This window comes from Pelophylax lessonae (assembly GCF_965119305.1).
Source record: "Pelophylax lessonae genome assembly, chromosome: 4".
Taxonomy (NCBI): Eukaryota; Metazoa; Chordata; class Amphibia; order Anura; family Ranidae; genus Pelophylax; species Pelophylax lessonae.
In genome coordinates, this window is record NC_138771.1 from 197,158,925 (window position 1) to 197,180,260 (window position 21,336).

At 43.0% G+C, this 21,336-nt stretch overlaps 1 protein-coding gene across 1 annotated transcript in view; it reads right to left on the reverse strand.

Annotated features, from left to right (window-relative positions):
- The window catches only part of LOC309552586 (chloride anion exchanger-like), a gene marked incomplete at both ends in the record, with an annotated part of 80,313 nt that extends 59,610 nt beyond the window's left edge, over positions 1-20,703 (reverse strand). Inside the window, one exon of the mRNA XM_082253533.1 lies at positions 20,555-20,703. Within this exon, the coding sequence (XP_082109659.1) occupies positions 20,555-20,703 (149 nt within the window). The remainder of the gene's footprint in view (positions 1-20,554) is intronic.
- Between the last annotated feature and the right edge of the window lie 633 nt (positions 20,704-21,336).

Here is a 21,336-nt window from a genome sequence, read left to right on the forward strand (position 1 = left end):
CGCGCGCTCGCTCCCTAGACCCTCACAAGCTAGTGACGTAGCCCTACGTCACTTTGCCTGTGAGGGGCTGACTGCCGACGTAGATCGGCGTTAGGCAGTCGGCAAGTGGTTAAAGCAGGGTTAGGTCATATAAAAAAAAAATTCCCAAGCTTTGAACATCTCACGGAGCACTGTTCAATCCATCATCCAAAAATGGAAAGAGTATGGCACAACTGCAAACTAAGACATGGCCGTCCACCTAAACTGACAGGCAGTTGTGGGCAAGGAGAGCAATAATCCGAGAAGCAACCAAGAGGCCCATGGTAACTCTGGAGGAGCTGCAGAGATTCACAGCTCAGGTGGGAGAATCTGTCCACAGGACAACTATTAGTTGTGCACTCCACAAATCTGGCCTTTATGGAAGAGTGGCAAAAAGAAAGCCACCGTTGAAAGAAAGCCATAAGAAATTCCATTTGCAGTTTGAGAGAAGCCATGTGGGGGCATCCACAACATATGGAAGAAGGTGCTCTTGTCAGATGAGACCAAAATTAAACTTGTTGGCCCTTAAAGCAAAATGCTATGAGTGGTGGAAAACTAACACCGCATATCACCCTGAACACACCATCCCCACCGTAAAACATGGTGGTGACAGCATCAGGTTGTGGGGATGCTTTTCTTCAGCAGGGACAGGGAAGCTGATCAGAGTTGATGGGAAGATGGATGGGGCCAAATACAGGGCAATCTTAGAAGAAAACCTGTTAGAGTCTGCAAAAGAATTGAGACTGGGGCAGAGGTTCATCTTCCAGCAGGACAACGACTCTAAACATACAGCCAAAGCTACAATGGAATGGTTTGGATCAAAGCATATTCTTGTGTTGGAATTGCCCAGTCAAAGTCCAGACCTAAATCAAATTGAGAATCTGTGGCAAGACTTAAAAATTGCTGTTTGCAGACTCTCTCCATCCAATCTGACAGAGCTTCATCTATTTTGCAAATAAGAATGGGCAAAAAATATCACTCTCTAGATGTGCAAAGCTGGTAGAGACATCCCCAAAAAACTTGCAGCTGTAATTGCAGCGAAAGGATATTCTACAGAGTCCTGACTCAGAGGGGCTGAATACAAATGCATGCCACACTTTTCAGATATTTATTTATAAAGTTTTTTAAAAATGATTTATCATTTTCCTTCTACTTCACAATTAAGTGCCATTTTGTGTTGGTCTATCACATAAAATCTCGATAAAATACATTCATGTTTTTGGCTGTACCATGACAAAATGAGGAATATGTCAAGGGGTGTGAATACTTTTTCAAGGCACTGTATAACAGCTTCAACTTTTCTGGTAAGGCTGTCCAGTAGGTTTAGGAGTGTGTCTCTGGGAATGTTTGACCTGGCTCGCAGTCTCTGCTCTAATTCATCCCAAAGGTGTATCAGGTTGAGGTCAGGTCTCTGTGCAGACTTAGTCATGTTCCTCCACGCCAAAATCTCTCATCCACACTTTATTGCCAAAAGTATTGGACCAACCCTCCAAATCATTTAGTGGAGGGCGGATTATGGTGTGAGTAGGGATGGGCTCTTTGCTTGAGTCGAAGGTAAGTTCGACTCGAACATCAGCCGTTCGTGTGTTCACAAACAAATTGGGCGCTCGGCAGGAAGTTCGCCCACCGATGAGCACCCCACATTGCACTGCGCTGTTGCAGTGCATTGATTGCTGATAATTAGCCAAAGCATGCACCTGACCTGTATGCTTTGGCCAATCACAGCACAATGTACTGTGAGAGCCATGATTGGCCAAAGGCAGAATCATGGCTCAGGGGCTAGGTCCATGCCCCACACTATATAATGCTGCTTCTTACACGGCAGTCATGTATAGTGTGTGACAATAGAGATTAGGCAGGTAGTTAATGGATAGTGAGTTCAGTCAGTTTAGTGCAGTCAGTGTAGTGTACAGGCATTTTCCACTTCTCCAGTGTATAGTTATATTGTAGTTCTGGGTCCCCTCTCGGTGCCCCCCAAGTTTAGTGTCCCTGTCACTTATGTTTCATCAGCAGTGCCATGTCAACTTGACCAAGATTTCCCATAGACGCCAATGTTAAAGACAGGGAGCAGTGCCATGTCAAGCTGACCAAGATTTCCCATAGGTGCCAATGAGCACTGAAAGCTGAAAATTGGAATTGGTCTGGGCAGGAAGAGGGTGAAATTGCCCTGTATCTAAGTGGTTAAGGGGAGCCCTAGTATAGAATAAAAAAAAAAAAAAAACAGGTGTACGGTCCCCAAAAGGCCTGGTATAGATTTTAAGAGGAACTCCATGTCAAAATAAAAAAAAAACGGCATGCCCCCCCCCCCCAAGACCCATACCAGACCCTTATGTGAGCATGCAACCTGACAGGCCAGGAAAGGGGGGCACGAGTGAGTGCCCCCCATCTCCTGAACCATACCAGGCCGCTTGCTCTCAACATGGGAAGGGTGCTTTTGGGTGTCCCCCCAAAGCACCTTGTCTCCATGTTGATGGGGACAAGGGCCTCTTCCCAACAACCCTGGGCTGTGGATGTGGGGGTCTGCGGGTGGGGGTCTTATCGGAATCTGGAGCCCCCTTTAACAAGGGGCCCCCAGATCCTGCCCCCCCCCATGTGGATGGGTATTGGGTACATTGTACCCCTACTCATTTACCAAAAAAAGTAAAAACCACAGGAAACAGTTCTTGACAAGTCCTTTATTAAAAAGAAAAAAAAAAAAATAGTGTCCCTCAATGTAAATCCATCTTCAATCACGATGCCCGCCGACCCGAAAAATAGAAAGAAAAATTAAAAACGCTTCGCCTCCTAAGAGGCTACCCTCCGTATGCCCAATCTTTGGCTTTGAGAGTTCTTTTATAAGCAAGGGGCGGGGCCACCCTCTTAGGAGGCAAAGCATTTTAAATTTTTTTTTTATCTTCGGGTCCGGTGGGCATCGTGATTGACGATGGATTTACATCGAGGGACACAATTTTTTTTATTTTTAATAAAGGACTTGTTAAAAACTCTTTCCTGTGTTAGGCCCCCACCCTAAGTACCCGGCCAACCACAGCCCAGGGTTGCTTGGAAGAGGCCCTTGTCCCCATCAACGTGGTGCTTTGGGGGGGACACCCAAAAGCACCCTTCCCATGACAAGGTGCTTTTGGGGGGGGGGGGCAAAAGTATTGGGATGCCTGCCTTTACACGCACATGAACTTTAATGGCATCCCAGTCTTAGTCTGTAGGGATCAATATTAAGTTAGCCCACCCTTTGCAGTTATAAGAACTCTTTTAGGAAGGTGTCCACAAGGTTTAGGAGTGTGTCTATAGGAATATTTGACCATTCTTCCACAAGGGCATTTGTAAAGGTCAGGCACTGATGTGGATGACAAGGCCTGCCCTAATTTATCCCAAAGGTGTTCTGTCTGGTTGAGGTCAGGACTCTGTGCAGGTCAGTCACCCCAAACTCGCTCATCCATGTCTTTATGGACCTTGCTTTGTGGTTATGGTGGAGGGGGGATTATGACGTAGGGTTGTTTCTCAGGGGTTGGGCTGGGCCCCTTATTTCCAGTGAAGAAACTCTTAAAGCATCAGCAAACGAAGACATTTTAGACAATTTCATGCTCCCAACTTTGTAGGAACAGCTTGGGGATGGCCCCTTCCTGTTCCAACATGACTGTCTCAGAAGAGATGAAGCTTTTATAGCTGCAAAGGGTGGGCTAACTGAATATTGAACGCTATGGACTAAGGGACTAAGACTGGGATGCCATTAAAGTTCATGTGGTGTAAAGGAAGGTGTCCCAATAGTTTTGGCAATATAGAGTGTACATATATATATACACTGCCTGGCCAAAGTCGCCACCTGGAATTAACTAAGCAACTAACTAAACTGTTGGATAGTTACTGCATGTGCCCAAAGAATGAGGTCAGCTGACTACCTGAATATACTGAATGACCAGGTTATTCCATCAATGGATTTTTTCTTCCCTGATGGCACGGGCATATTCCAAGATGACAATGCCAGGATTGATCGGGCTTAAACAGAGTGGTTCAGGAAGCATGAGACATAATTTTCACACATGGATTGGCCACCACAGAGTCCAGAACTTAACCCCATTGAGAATCTTTGGGATGTGCTGGAGAAGGCTTTGCACAGTGGTCCAAATCTCCCATCATTTGGTGAAAAATTAATGCAACACTGGACGGAAATAAATCTTGTGACATTGCAGAAGCTTATTAAAAGAATGCCACAGCGAATGCATGCCGTAAAGCCAAAGGAATAGTGCGTGACCTTTTTTTTTGGTGGTGACTTTTTTTTATGGCTGGCAGTGTATATATACAACTATTCAGTTTAAAATAGAATTTAAAGGCAAAATACTTCTGTGTATACATATATCTGAAAAACATTATTTTTTGTTTTTTTTTCTCTTTTTATAGGTGATCGCAATCTCTGTTCCCAGCTGCATAAAGGGCATTGGGATTTGAGGGTGGAGAAGCAGCAGTACACTGAGCTTCCCAGTGATTGGCATGTGAGGGGGCAGGCAACACACTTCTGATCACTGAAGGCTGTGCTCCCAGGATAGCCAGAAAACTTAAAAAGCTGGTATGGATGTGCTCCCATGCCTAGCATGGTCAGTTTGAAATAGGAAAGCAAGGGGGCTGGCAGGATCGACAAGTATTTCCCAAAAAGGAGCTATACAAAGAGAACAGGATACTTTTTAACACAAATACATGGTACAACAGACACATATCAGAAGTAGGAAATGTTGGGGTAACATATTCTTTAACCTTCTTTTCTATTATATTACCAAAAAGTCCAGCTGCCATGTTTATCAATTGCAATACCTACTTCTGTAACCAACTCCAGCCTGATTCATTGTGTTTTTTTGGTAATGCAGTGTTGATGTTTCCAGGCACTTCCAGTAAAGGTGTGTAGTTAGCTGCCATGTCCACACCTCACTCCTCTATGACTTCCAGCCAGCTACAGAAACGATATCTCCCATGATTCCCTGAATGTTCTTCCAGCAATGGAGGTGTGAAATGAAGGGGCTATTGAAAGATCATGGTACTCTGTGAATGTTGGGTACGTCAATATGTTCTCCTGTATTCCAGCAAAGGCATGAGGACACAAGGGTGACAACGTTGATTTGGAATTTCAGTGGAACAGTGCCAAGTGTTGTCACCCAATCAAAGCGACATGCAAGCTGAGTCTCTGGCAGGATCATCTAGCATGTTTTTTCTATACATATCGCTCACAAAAGAAAATCGCTCGTTGCGATCATTTGTAAGCGCTCTGTGACTTTTTTTTTTTTTAAACTTGGTTACATTTGGTTAATATACTTTAGACTCTTAAAGTCTAAAGGTCCAACCTTCTACATCAAATATCCTCTGTGTGAAGTCCCGTTACAGAGACAAAACATTATGCCACTTTTTGTGACACGTATATGAGTATTGTGTATTTTTTAATATAGACTATGGCGCCTATTATGATTTAATAATAATTTAATATCTTTAATATCTTTTTATGTGAGTGCCTCTAAAGTCCACCATTGGCAGGACAAGGTCCTGCCAGTGATAGAAAACATCTCCAAACCCAGAAATGACAAAAACACAGTTTTAGTAGCGCGGTGAAGAGTTTCAAGAGTTCTAGGCTCTAGTAAAGAAGGCAATCATAAGCTATGAAGATGAAACTTACGTACATGTTTACAACTGACGTAGGCAGAAGGTGAACGTGTATTATCGAGGATTGTTACTCTGCTGCTTTCTGCATGTTTGCAGTGTGAAGAATTCCAAAGGTTAATTATTTTTTAATTGCAATTGTGTAATATTGAATGTGTTTTCCCACATGAGCTTTGCATACTCTGTATTATCAATTATTATACAAGTTCCTGCTCCAGCAATCCTAAGAGAATACAAGTCTTCATTGATCGTTGTGCTTCCCAAAATCATCACTCAAATACAGGGATGGTCTGAGAGACAGTCAGAGAGGGGGGTGGCATTGGGTGTAATATTGAATAATAGTAAATTAAAACTTCTTACAGCTAAGTTCTTAAGGAAAATCTGATTCCTTTAGAAATAAATCTACTAAACCCTGCTGGCTCCTTGCTGTCTCTCACATACACATGCACATTCTTTAGCCACTTCAGCCCGGTAGGATTTGCCCCCTTAATGGCCAGGCCATTTTTTGCGATACAGCACTGTGTTACTTTGACTGACAATTGCGCGATCGTGCGACTCTGTGCGTGTTATATGCCGATATATAGTAAAAAAAAAAAAAAAGGGTTGGGCGGAGCAGAATTAGGACGAGCAGCTGCTGTCATAAGAAGTCCCTCCTCCTATGATAGACAGCACAGTGGCCCAATTCCGGGACACGGATGTGTGACGTCTATCATAGGCGCCAGGACGTCAGATGACAGCGGCGGCTTGTACTCGCTTCTCCTCAGCACGGCCCGCCCCCCTCTGCCTCAGTGCTGCCTGGCCTTTTTTTTAAAATATATGGACGATCTGGGCAATGTAATGGCGCTGGCGAGGCTGCTTTGGGGACACTGCGCTGGCGAGGCTGCATTGGGGACACTGCGCTGGCGAGGCTGCATTGGGAACACTGCGCTGGCGAGGCTGCATTGGGGGATACTGCACTGGCGAGGTTGCATTGGGGGACACTGCGCTGGTGAGGCTGCATTGGGGACACTGCGCTGGCGAGGCTGCTTTGGGGTCACTGCACTGGTGAGGCTGCATTGGGGGACACTGTGCTGTCGAGGCTGCATTGGTGGACACTGCCCTGGTGAGGCTGCTTTGGGGACACTGCGCTGGCGAGGCTGCTTTGGGGTCACTGCGCTGGCGAGGCTGCATTGGTGGATACTGCGCTGGCGAGGCTGCTTTGGGGACACTGCGCTGGAAGGGCTGCATTTATGAACACTGCGCTGATGAGGCTGCATTCATGGGCACAGGTAAGACTGCATTTGATTAAAAAAAAAAGTTCTGAGTTCAATGCTGTTTATTTAAAATTTAAGCTTTTTTCCTAAAATTTCCCTCCTAAATGTGAGGTGCGTGTTATATGCCGGTGCGTGTTATACGCCGATAAATACGGTATATATTTTTTACTTTCTGCTATAAAAAATATCCAATATGTAGCAGTATTTCCAGGCCTGTGGCCTGAGGTGGGTCTGCCATTGTTACCGGTTACCTCTCCAGCCCATGTGAGCTGCGACCCTGGGTGTGAGAACTGACACATTGACAACTCCGGCATCTTTGTTTGGTTGTTTTATTGTATTTTTAGGGGATGGGAGAAGGGAATGAGTGGGATACTCCTTTTGGCTCGACTATGTACAATTTCGGGACTTTATAGCAAAAATGCCTGTTAGCGCTGTCTTAACGCCAGCTGACGCTAGCCAACGCTTACTGGCGTTTTGAACACACTGTATCTCTGAAAGCTGTGCTGGAACTCCGACTTCAGTCCAAAAGATCCAGGACTGTAGAACATTGAACGTCTGACACTGCTTGCACTGCAAAGTCACTGTCTGACTACTCCCTCAGCCTTGCACTGGCTTGAGGTAGGTTACTGGGGATTCCTGTATGGCTGCAAATCCTACCTGATGCACTACACACTGTGCACTGACTCTTCAGGGCCCGAACTACAGGTACCCCCTTTATCAGTTCAGGGTCCTCAACCTGGATACCCCCTCTATCACTTCAGGGTCCTCTGACCAGGCACCCCCTTTATCACTAGCTGATACTTGGATCCTAGAACCTTCTCTGGAGTGGTCCCCACTGACACTAGGCAGACCCCCAGGTGCAATCCTCAGTACTCACGACCTGTGTAGGCTTTCCTGGGACTGGACCCCTCTCACTCTCCGCTGGTTCTCGGCACACCGGATCCCCTTCAGCTCAACTCAGCCCTCTCTGGATTCTCAGGCAGCACCCGAGACTTCCGCTTCCTCTGACAGGAGGAGAGACAGCTGTCCTCTCCCTCCAGGGACTCTGTTCCCCACCAAAGACCACGAGTCACGCACCTCCCTCAGACGTATACCCACCCCCAGAATCCTTTGCAGCAGAATCTGCCTTCTGCGGTAGTTACAAGCCTGAATGTGTCCCTGATTGGGTTTCCTCCACTGCCCTATGAGAAGCCTCTCACAGAGACACGGGAGAGACTCCCCCCCCCCCCCTCAGCAGACACACCTGGAAGCCATGACACTCTAACCAAAAAGCAATCATGGCCCTGCTGTTAGGCAGACAAGGCCCACTATGCATTTACCTAGCACCTACCTGTAGGGTGCTACAAATAAAAAAAATTAAAAAGTTAAATTTCTTCATCAATTTAGGCCAATATGTATTCTGCTACATGTTTTGTTTAAAAAAAAATCCAAATAATTGTATATTGATTGGTTTGCGCAAAAGTTTTCTCGTCTACAAACTGGGATATTTTTATGGCATTTTTATTTATTTTTACTAGTAATGACAGCGATCAGAAACTTTTAGCGGGAGTACGATATTGTGGCAGAAAAATCGGACACCTAACTGACACTTTTTTGGGGACCACCGACATTATTAACCTCTTGCCGACCAGCCGCCGTAGTTTTATGGCGGCAGGTCGGCTCTGTCCCGCGAAACAACATACTGTACCTGTATGTTGCTTTGCGGGAGCACTGGGGGGGGGGGGGACATGCCCATTGGCCACAGGAGGAGCCAATCAGCGAGTCCGGTGGCCTCGATTGCCGCCGGGCACTCGTGATCGCTCCCTGTGGAGACAGAACGGCGGTCTGCCGTTGTAAACACGGCAGACCGCTGATCTGTCAGTTATGAACACAGGGTTCCTGTGTTCCTCTTATTTAGTAACACAAGTCTCTGTGTTCATGCAGCAAGCCCATCCCCCACACCCCCTAGGGACACATTTAACCCTTTAATTGCCTCTGGGTTAACCCCTGCCAGTGTCATTAGTACAGTAACAGGGCATATTTTTAGCACTGATTACTGTAGTAATGTCACTGGTCCCCCCAAAAGTGGCAAAAATGTCAGTTAGGTGACCGATCTTTGCGCCGCAATGTCACAGTCCTGCTAAAAATCCCTGCCGCCGCCATTACTAGTAAAAAATAAATAAAAATTGCATAAATCTTTCCCCTAGTTTGTAGATCTGATAACTTTTGTGCATACCAATCAATATACACTTATTGGGATTTTTTTTTTTACCAAAAATATATAGCAGAATACAAATTAACCTACAATGATGAAAGAATTTGATTTTAATTTTTTTCTTTTATTGGGAATGTTTTATAGCAGAAAGTAAAAAATATTGTTTTTTTTTCCAGAATAGTTGCTCTTTTTTTGTTTATAGCGCAAAAAGTAATTTTGCGCAAAAGAGCCGACCTGCCCCAGTAAATGTACATTAGGCGGTCAGCAAGTTGTTAGTAAGCCCACCTCTGAGATGAACATTACAAAGAACTTAGATTATGATATACATGATGTTAATATTCTGACTTCAGCACATCTGAAGTGTTTGCTGTTCAGTTTTACTCATAGACTGGAATTGTCTTTTATTGACCATTATTGGTGGGTAGAATAGAAAGGAATATTGTTGTTTTTGAAAACAACACACAGTTATAGACATTTATTAAAATAACAGGTAGTTGTCATACTTCAAAACACAATGCAATATGGGCAGGTAAATGGCAGATGAAATGTATCATTATTATGATCTGAGGCCTTGGTAATACCAGTATCTTAATAATATACACAGTTATTTTGTGTTTCTTCCATTTACGAATAATCGCGCCAACTGTTGTCACCCGCTCACCAAGCTACTTAGCGATTGTCTTGTCGTTTTCCAGCCTTGTGTAGGTCTACAGTCTTGTCCTTGACATCCTTGCACAGCTCTTTGGTCTTGGTCATGGTGGAGAGATTGGAATCTAAATTATTTCTTCTTTGGACAGGTGTCTTTTATGCACGTAACAAGCTGAGATTAGGAGCAATCCCTTTAACCACTTTACCACCGGAGGATTTTCCTGCTAAAAGACCAGGGTTTTTTTTGCGATTTTTTACTGCGTGAATTTAACGGACAATTGCGCGGTCGTGCGACGCTGTACCTAAACGAATTTCACATCCTTTTTTTCCCACAAACAGAGCTTTCTTTTGGTGGTATTTGATCACCTGTGCGATTTGATCACGCGCTATAAACAAAAAAAGAGCGTAATTTTTGCAAAAATAACAATATTTTTCACTTTTTTTTATATGAAATTCCCCCCAAAAAAAATGTAAAAATCAAAATTTTTTAACATTTTCGGCCAATTTATTTTACGCTACATGTGTTTGGTAAAAAAAATCGCAAAAAGCGTATTTTGATTTGTTTGCGCAAAAGTTATCGCGTTTACTAACAAAGGGAAAGATTTTTGTCATTTTTGGTGTTTTTTTTTTTTAACGAGTAATGGCGGCGATCTGCGATTTTTTTTGCGGTACTGCGACATTGCGGCAGACAGATCGGATCCTTGACTGACATTTTTGACACTTTTGGGGGTACCAGTGACATTACTGCAGTAATCAGTGCTATATATATGCACTGTTACTGCAAAAATGACACTGGCAGGGAAGGGGTTAACAGTATTGGACAGGGAGGGGTTAAGTGTGTCCCAGGGGCGTGCTTCTAACTGTAGTGGGACAATGCTATTGGTGTAAAAACAAAGATCAACGGTTCTACATAGTAGAACCTTCTGATCTTAATTTTTACACAGGGAGAACAGACAGGCGGCTTGTTTACATAAGCCGCTCTGTCTTTCTCCCGCTGTACCGGCGATCGTAGTGTGAGCGGCGGACATCGGGTCCGCCAGTCACACTCCCGCACTCCTCCGTGAACGAGCCGAGGCGGACGCGTGCCTCGGCGGGCGCGCGCTCACCCGCTATTGGCTCTAGAAGGAGTGACAGGCGAGCGACGTAGATCTACGTCACTCTGCCTGGCCGGGGCCGACTGCCGCAGTAAATATACTGTGCGCAGTCGGCAAGTGGTTAAGAGAGTGCTCCTAAACTCAGCTCATTACCTGTATAGAAGACACCTGGGACAAGTCACGAACCTACAGGTCCCCCAAACACCTCATGTCACCTTCCTCCATGACTTCCCATGGATGTTTTCTAAGAGCTTGTCCACCCTATTGTTTTTTATGCTCCTGGGCGCGAAGCTCACGTTGGCTAAGTCTTGGAAACAACCTTCGGTCTCCCTTACCGCTGCAAAACGGAAGATCTCTTGGATCATGGCCCAGGAAAAAATGGTGGCAATCTTCCAGGACCGATTAGCTAAGTTTGAAGCTGTTTGGGACCCATGGGCTCAATACCTGCATATAACCTTGTAGACTTCCCTACCACACCTACTGTACCCCCGGTGACTCTCCCTCCCTTCCTTCATCCTCGTCCTGCTTACTCGTCCCTTCTTCCTTCCTTCTGTCTCTCTTACCCCGATCTTTCTACTCATTTTGTCTGATTTTTGTTTTTTATTTCCTTTTTTATTTATTGCTTTTAGGATTGGGGCTTCTCCCACTCCTCCTTGTGGAGCCTCTTCCCATTGCACCTGCCTCCGTACCTGCTAAGGGATTCTTCTGCTGAGAACCCTGTTATGTCTTGGTGAGAGGCCTGGTCCCCAAATGTATCGCAACCCTCCTGGGTGCTTGGGGCCGGGGTTTCCCTCACCGATTTGCTGTATGTTCACCCCTCCTCCCCACAAGATTCCGCTTGGCTCCCGGGGGATCTGGGGAAGTCTCTCCATCACTGGTTCCGGTTTATTAGCACACGTAATGGGCCTTTTCTTTGGTCGTCGTTCTTAGTTGGCCAGTAAATGCTCTTCTGTGTACTTCATTGTTATTATGCATTGTTCAGATCGATCTCTTGTTTCATTGTCGATTGCTAGTGGCTGAATTTGACAGTTTGTATTGCTTTTGTTGTATTCAAAATAAAATATTTGAAAGTGAAGACACCTGGAAGCCAGAAATCTTGCTGACTGATAGGGGATCAAATACTTTTTTCACTCATTAAAATGCAAATCAATTTATAACTTTTTTGAAATGCGTTTTTCTGCATATTTTTGTTGTTAATCTGTCTCTCACTGTTAAAATAAACCTACCATTAACATTATATACTGATTATTTCTTTGTAAAACATACAAAATCCGCAGGGTATAAAATGCCTTTTTCCCTCACTGTAAATAAATAATATATATATATATATATATATATATATATATATATATATATATATATATATATATATACCGTGGGTACGGAAAGTATTCAGACCCCCTTAAATTTTTCACTCTTTGTTATATTGCAGCCATTTGCTAAAATCATTTAAGTTCATTCTTCTTCCTCATGAATGTACACATAGCACCCCATACTGACAGAAAAACACAGAATTGTTGACATTGTTGCAGATTTATTAAAAAAGAAAAACTGAAATATCACATGGTCCTAAGTATTCAGACCCTTTGCTGTGACACTCATATATTTAACTCAGGTGCTTTCCATTTCTTCTGATCATCCTTGAGATGGTTCTACACCTTCATTTGAGTCCAGCTGTGTTTGATTATACTGATTGGACTTTATTAGGAAAGCCACACACCTGTCTATATAAGACTTTCCAGATCACAATGCATGTCAGAGCAAATGAGAATCATGAGGTCAAAGGAACTGCCTGAAGAGCTCAGAGACAGAATTGTGGCAAGGCACAGATCTGGCCAAGGTTACAAAAAGATTTCTGCTGCACTTAAGGTTCCTAAGAGCACAGTGGCCTCCATAATCCTCAAATGGAAGACGTTTGGGACGACCAGAACCCTTCCTAGAGCTGGCCGTCCGGCCAAACTGAGGTATCGGGGGAGAAGAGCCTTGGTGAGAGAGGTAAAGAAGAACCCAAAGATCACTGTGGCTGAGCTCCAGAGATGCAGTCAGGAGATGGGAGAAAGTTGTAGAAAGTCAACCATCACTGCAGCCCTCCACCAGTCGGGGCTTTATGGCAGAGTGGCCCGACGGAAGCCTCTCCTCAGTGTAAGACACATGAAAGCCCGCATGGAGTTTGCTAAAAAAACACCTGAAGGACTCCAAGATGGTGAGAAATAAGATTCTCTGGTCTGATGAGACCAAAATAGAACTTTTTGGCCTTAATTCTAAGCGGTATGTGTGGAGAAAACCAGGCACTGCTCATCACCTGTCCAATACAGTCCCAACAGTGAAGCATGGTGGTGGCAGCATCATGCTGTGGGGGTCTTTTTCAGCTGCAGGGACAGGACGACTGGTTGCAATTGAGGGAAAGATGAATGCGGCCAAGTACAGGGATATCCTGGACAAAAACCTTCTCCAGAGTGCTCTGGACCTCAGACTGGGCCGAAGGTTTAACTTCCAACAAGACAATGACCCTAAGCACACAGCTAAAATAACGAAGGAGTGGCTTCACAACAACTCCGTGACTGTTCTTGAATGGCCCAGCCAGAGCCCTGACTTAAACCCAATTGAGCATCTCTGGAGAGACCTAAAAATGGCTGTCCACCAACGTTTACCATCCAACCTGACAGAACTGGAGAGGATTTGCTAGGAGGAATGGCAGAGGATCCCCAAATCCAGGTGTGAAAGACTTGTTGCATCTTTCCCAAAAAGACTCCTGGCTGTATTAGATCAAAAGGGGGCTTCTACTAAATACTGAGCAAAGGGTCTGAATACTTAGGACCATGTGATATTTCAGTTTTTCTTTTTTAATAAATCTGCAACAATGTCAACAATTCTGTGTTTTTCTGTCAGTATGGGGTGCTATGTGTACATTCATGAGGAAGAAGAATGAACTTAAATGATTTTAGCAAATGGCTGCAATATAACAAAGAGTGAAAAATTTAAGGGGGTCTGAATACTTTCCGTACCCACTGTATATATATATATATATATACTGTATGTGTAAATACTATTTATAAACATAAAAAAATACTACCTCCAAGTGCAGAACCTCTGCCTCCCAGTTTAGGCCTGTCCTTCCTATATTGATTGATTGATTGATTCATGAAATGAAATAAAGAAATGGAAACCTACCAAAGTTATTGAACATTAAATAACAGCAACAGTTTTATTTTGTAGAAATCAGGCATACAGCTAAATATATGGAAAGAAAACAGGTTTATTCAACTTCACCTATGTCTATAAACATAAAAGGTACAAAATATATTGGTGAAGTGTGACAGATATCTGATGCTGTTTTCATATCAATATTGTGACAACTGAAAAAAAACAAGACATTGGATAGCCCGGGTCCAATTACAATTTTTAGTGATTTTGTAAGTTAAAAGTAAAGCGTATGGCTGAGAAAAGATGGGGCCCCCAGCTTATTTTCTGCCTTTTAGGCTTTTTTGTTCCATTGATAATTTTTTACAGAATTAAAAGAAATTTAAATAAGACTGCTATATTTTCACAACAGTACAAAGCACACGGCTCCCACTCTGACACTATTCCTTTTCCTAATAAAGGGTTAGGGTGAGCAGCCTATGATTGTAGGATTCTTCACTAAGTCTTTGCTGCTGCCTGCACTTCACTCTGGCCTTAGGATTTTATTCTCTAACTTTCTATTGCCCGTCCTTCTTTCTGCATTGTGGAAGAGCCGGTAGCCTTTGGCCAAAGGTTTTTCCCACCGAAAGATTGTTTGGAACCTGCTGGAGCTCCAGAATAGGCCAGGACAGTTGGCAGGAGCTGGTAGTCCTGGCAGCATGTCAAAGTTTAACCTGGGTTATCTGCGGAGTTGGCGGATGAGTCCAGTGATGAGGGGGGTACAGGTTATACCTAAAGTCTAAATTGTGAAAATTTGGGGAATATTTGGGGATACAGGAATGTGAGGGGCTACAGGAAATGTGGGGTTGTGGTTATGAAGTGTTTTTTTCTGTTTTCTGCTTTTTTGACATTTTATTTAATGCTCAAGACAAAAAAGTGTGGTTATTAAAAAACAAGCTCATAAACTATAATAATGAAACTGTCATGCCACTGGCAATTTCTACAAAGTTGATGGCGTTGGCTTTACTTTTTAGGAGTACATTGTCTTATAGCTTTTAGATCTATTCGGGCATTACTTCCATCAATTCAGGCCTATTACGGCTGACAAAAAAAAATCAGGTGTTACAGCCAAAACTACCTGAAAAAGGCTTTTTTTTAAGTTGTGTTGAATCAGATTGGGATGTTGCTGCTGTATTTAGTCAAGCTAAATTTAAAAAGTTAAAACAACAATTATACATCAAAATGTGTGATGTCAAAAGATGGTATCCCTGATGTCATCTGTGAAAATCGTACTGTCCCGTAACACCACAAACATCTTAAAGGCATCCCCCAAGAATGTAATTTAAAGTGATTGTGAATCATGTTTTTTTTTTTTTTTTTTTTTACAAATAATATATTAAAATAACAGCTTTATACTTACTTGCACAGAGTAGCCCTGAACCTCCTCTTCTGGGATCCCCTGCCGGCTTCTCCTTTTCTTGGTATGCCACCATAGGAAGCCTCTTCCCATGGTTGCACACCTGCAGGCTTGCTCTATAGACACACACAGCCTGACTTGGCCCCTTTTCCGCTCCCTCCTCATAGGATTTGATTGACAGCAGCAGGAGCCACTTCCTCTGTCATTTGAAGGCAGGGAGAGAGAAGAGAGAGCTGGTACAGATGGGCACAGAGCTGGATCTAGTGAGGACTCAGATAAGTATTGGGGGGATGCAATACTTGGACATTGTTACCTTAATGCGGGGAATGCATCCAAGGTAAGAAATATCTAGCTTTTACAACCACTTTCAAGGATTGATGTTTTTCTAATGTCACTCTTAAAGTCACATAAAAGGAGGACACTCCAGTTGTATGGTATATTTAACTTTGCACTGGCACATGTACCCATGGCAGTGCTCAGCTCTCTTGCCTTTTTGACAATCCCTTGGCTATTCATTTTGGATTATCGAATCCAGGCACATTCTCTAACCCCTAACTGACATCAAATGCCAATCAAAGGCCGCCCTTTTAAACTTCATATGAAAACTGTTTAAGGGCTCTTTCACACGGTCCGCCTCCGCAGGCGGATCCGTGTTGCTCAGCGGGGATCGATCCGCGATCCCCGCTGAGCCGGGCGGATGACAGCTCCGTCTCCGCTTGCAGAGCGGAGAGGGAGGTGTCTCAGCCCCCCGCTGCCCTCTATGGGGGATCGGATGATTACTGATTACTGAACGGATGGAAAAATAGGGTTTCCATCCGTCCAGATTTCAGCACAGGATCGGATGCGGATGGCAGCGGGTGTCAGCGGAGGTGACCTCCGCTGACACCCGCTGCCCCATAGAGCTGCATGGAGGATCCGATCAGATCCGCCTAAAAAACTGACAGGCGGATCTGATCGGACCGCCCGTGTGAAAGGGGCCTAAAAGCTTTGTTTTTTAAAGCAGTAGTTCCAGATAGCTGCTGTACTCACTTAGCAAGCTCAGCTGTGATTTTTGCAGGTGGCAAAACCTTGAGCCTATATTAGACACCCAGTGGTGTCATATCACATTGTAGTAGTTGTTCTACATCTACTTGTATGTTAACTAAAGAATTGCATTGACTTTCTATGCAAATCTCTTTCAATATCTGCATGTGTACATATAGCATTGTATTTGTTTTTATTAAATACGTACTCTTCCAATCAGAGAGTAATATCAATAGTAGATTCTGTAAGCACAAAAGATAATAAAGAAAACAGAAAAGAATCAAAGGGGGAGAAAAACCCCAAACCTTTTCAGAGGGAATTACTACTTTTCACTTTACAGTAGACCATTTATGGTTTCCCCATGTGAGCCATTATACTGGGTTACATAACGATGTACAATAAACCGTGCACAATACTAAAGAGAATCCAAAACACCTTATTCCTTTTCTTCTGTTAAGAACAATCTTCAACAGCTTCCATGGACTCTACCCATCTAGCCAAAATTCTGGTACATTTTTTGGGACACCCCCTAGCGTTATAGGTCAATCTGTATAAGGTAGTATTGGAATAACCAAAGATTTCCAGGCTGACAATGTATGGTGTTCTGTCCGCATCCAATTTATCAAAATCAATTTACGAACATAAAAGAAAAATAATCGCAGAAGAGTCTTTACATTTTTATGAATTAGCTCATCCTCTATTATTCCCAAAAGTCCAACCATAGGACTGCATATGTTTGAAAGATCAATAGTGTTTGTGATAAACTGGGTGACCTGAGACCAGAGTGGGCAGACCTTATTGCATTCACATACCATACGTAAAAAGGAGCCCTCAGGTCAATTAGCGCTGAGCCTCCTCTACTGACCAGTAGCTATAGAGTATCCAATGATACTCTTGGTGCTTTAGAGCCCCATAAAAAGGAAACAATCAGGGAATTAATATACCCCAAAAGCTTTTTTAGGAATGTACACAGGGAATTAGAAAGAACATACAAAAACTCTGGTAAATAAATAATTTTGAATAAGTTTATCCTGCCCAACAACGTTAATGGGAGGTCTTTCCATTTTTGCATCCATTCCTTGAATGATCCAATAATAGGCCAAACATTTGTATCTCTAAATGACTCTGAGGGTAGTTGTACATTAATCCCTAAATATTTAAAGTTATCCAATACTGTTATATGGTATCGAGGGGGAGTGACCATATTAGCTGGCCCAGCGAGAACAATGACGATTTAGTCCAGTTGATATGAAAACTGGAATAATCTCTGAATTCCTGTATCAATGAAAAGGCCGCAGACAACAAGCGATCCAGGTCATTTAGATATAGAAGCACATCATCCATGTACAAGGAGACACGTTCTTCAAATTCCCCTATTCTAAAACCTTGAACATTATCATCCTCCCTCAACCCCGCTGCCAGTGGCTCAATGGCCAGCGCAAATAGGAGAGGAGATAAGAGGTAACCCTGTCTGGTGTCCCTAAATATCTAGAATGGCTCCAAAATAAGCCCATTGACCCTAACAAGCACCATGGGTTCGCAATAAAGGAGTTGTACCCATTAAATCAACACAGGTCCAAAACCAAATTTGACTATAAGTGGAAAGAGATACCCCCACTCCACTGAATGAAATGCTTTTTTTGTATCTAAGGACGCAATTACTCTACTCGCAATATTATCGTGAGCTATATGTAAGTTTGTGTATGTATAGTGAGTGCACTTTTCCTATGTGATTATTAAGGCTACATTCACACCTGAGTGTAGCGTTTTCGCGCGTTTTTTACATCAATTTTACCGCGATTTTTACAGTGATTTTACCGCGATTTTTACCACGATTTACAGGCGTTTTTACAGGCGTTTTTTGTGCAGGCGTTTTTAGATTGAATAGAAACCAATGGAAAACGCCTGTAATCTGCCCAAAAAGAAGCTCGTGTACTTTTTTGAGCGTTGGGCGTTTTGCTTACAGCGTCAAAACGCTCAGATGTGAACAGGGGCCATTGAAATGAATAGGATTTGCCTTGTTGGGCGTTTTGAGAGCTGATCCTAGAGCAGAAAAACTCCCCAAAAACGCCCCAAAACGCCTAGATGTGAACGGAGCCTAATAAATAAAATTATTAATAGTGATTTTCCAATAATAAACAATATCAAATAGTGAACACTTGTGTATAAACAAAAGCTTGAAACACAAATTAGATATAAAAGTCTAATTTCATAAATCTTCTTTCAAAGTGATGGTTGTGATAAAGGGGTGAAGGAATCCAAACAAATGAACAGTGACTGTGATATCCCTCCACCAGGTGAATTTCTTCCTTACCCGGCGGAAAAAAGGTAGGAGCCTTAGGTGTATCCAATTTTTCCACAATCGCTTATAATGTGCAATCCACCTTCAATATAGTGATAACACCAATGTGTGAAGGTAATGGCCTCTTACCATAGAAAGGACCTTTTACGCTTGTAGTACACTCATATGAAGATGGCGCTAATCCCTCTTAATCTGTACAAGGTGCACGGCTCCCTCAGTTATTCCAGCAAAGATGATATTATCCTCCGCATGCCCCTTATTAAATACCTTGGAATGTCTACTTTCAAAGTAGACATTCTAGCAGTCTGCTAGATATAGTTAGGGACATTCTAATGTTACTGTTCATGCTGGACTGTACTATTCAGATAATTCAAGTAAAAGTTGCATCAACTGTTGTAAGCCTGGTCTGAAGTACTTTAATGGGGTGCATGATAGTTCTGGCCAAATAATGAATTAGGATCAATAAAGCACAGGTGGGGTATGGAGCACAACCACTCCTAAATGTCTACTCAGCAAGACAAGCATGAGGAGCATTGTGGCTGCTATGTGTAACCAAGAACTAGTGCAAGGTACATTGCAGCCAGTCGTGAAGAATGGTACCTGGGGTTGGTGACAGGTTCCCCAGTAGCGAGGGGGTCGGTGACCTGGTTCCTTCCCAAGCGGTTGGTTTCCCAAAGCAACCGGGAGTAAACCTGCGTTATGGAGACCCTTAACCTGGCAATATGTATGGGAAGGAAGGAGTTCACAAGTGCATGCATGAGGTCCATGCTAGATTCCCAGCTGGACTCCATTCTGTAACTGGGAGTGAGGTGGCAGAAGTACACTGGACTGGTAGAGAGGGCATAGGCTGAGCAGTATCCCTCCTAAATTCAACATACATCAGGCAACAGTATGTAGTGACATGGGACAGCACTTTTCAGAAGAACTCTGTATTTTTATTACTGCACACAGTGACACCACTCATCTCTAAGTCGGGGAACTTCCTTAAAGTGATACTAAATCCACAACAGTAAAATCAGTATGAATATGTAGTAAAGCATATTTGTAACACTTTCTGTGGAACCTAAGGGGTCTCTCCTCTGCATTGTGTAAAAAGGCTGTTTGATCCTGTCTTCTCTAATCCTCCCCTTCTTCCACAATCCCCAATTCATCTGATAGAACATAGTCTAGGGGACAACTGCACATACTCAGTTTGGTGTGTATTGCTACAGAGTTTTTTTTTTTTTTTCTTGTAAGGATGCTAGTGTTCAGCACAGGGCCAATCAGCACTGTCCAGACAGAGGGTCAGGGGTCCTGCAGTCTTATTAGACAGTCATAAGACAATCATAGGAGAATGAAAACTCCTCCTACAAGCTTTAACCAGACACTGATAGAAGTCACAAGACTGCTGGACTGCTAAGGAAAAAAGGTATTTAGCTGTTTATATTTACTAAATCTATCGCTGCGTACCGTCGGAGACCAGATATAATGAATGCAGGATTCTAGGTTTAGTAACACTTTAATGTTTGATTCTCACATGACTGCAGTCCCTGCCTGTTCTGAGGGCATTGATGAGCACGTGTACGGCGCAAAGTGCCCCTCATGTGCAGGTAGGGTGACCCCGTTCATGGACTGATTTGTGGGATGATGCTACTGCATAACAGAAGATAACTTGGATTTCCTGGAAATTCAAACAGTTTCCTGCTTTCTTTGTTTTTAGAAATACGTTTTTATGGGATAGAATTGCACCTTAATACATTACAGTATTTGGAGTAAACTTTTGACAAATATGGCTTAACTAAAAGCCTAACAAGTTACTGTGTAAGCTAATTAAATACATGTACTGTACTTGTAAGTGTTGTTTCTCCTTACCCACATAACCGTTTTAGATGATCCAGTGTTGTGGTGTGATCTCTTTCTACTATTTCATGATGAGCACTGAAGGAATCCTCAGAATAAATAGGTCTGGACACCAAGTATTTATTCTCCATTATCGCTGCGTCCTGTTCATGGGTTTCCATTTGAAAAAAGGCTTGAGGTAGACCGAAACAGCTAAAAAAATTTTTAAATAAACGTCTTGACCTTCTGATCTGAAAAATAAAACCATGAATATTTTAAAATTCACTCTCCCAATCAACATTGATTATTTGTAATCCTCATGCTGCTAGCATTAGTAAATAGATAGAAAAGTATACAAAATGTACTTGTTTTATACTTTTTTTTTTACTTTCTGGTTTCCTGCCTAGGCAAATGATGTCATGCATCCCAGGAGTCTTCAGGAGGGGAGGAGGGGTTTTCTCAGCTAAGCACACTCTCCTGTATGCATACTTGAGCTAAGGGCGAGAAGTAAATACTACATGAATCATTTGCCCTTACTCAAGATGGCCACAGCCAGAAATTCTAGGGGGTGATTGTTTTAGTGATTTCTCAGCATTGTGTATAAAGCATTGAGACATGGATGGATGGGGGGAGTTTACTTTGAATTGTAAAAAAGAATTAAATAGCATTTTCGGTTTGTGGTGCTCAGAGGCAGTAAAGATCTGCTTTAGGAGAACCAACTGAAGGATCTTGGCAGTATATTCGGTTACAAAGCTCAAACCAAGATTTCTGGCATATTTTTCAGCTCTTGTAAGGTATCACCCAGAACTACAAGT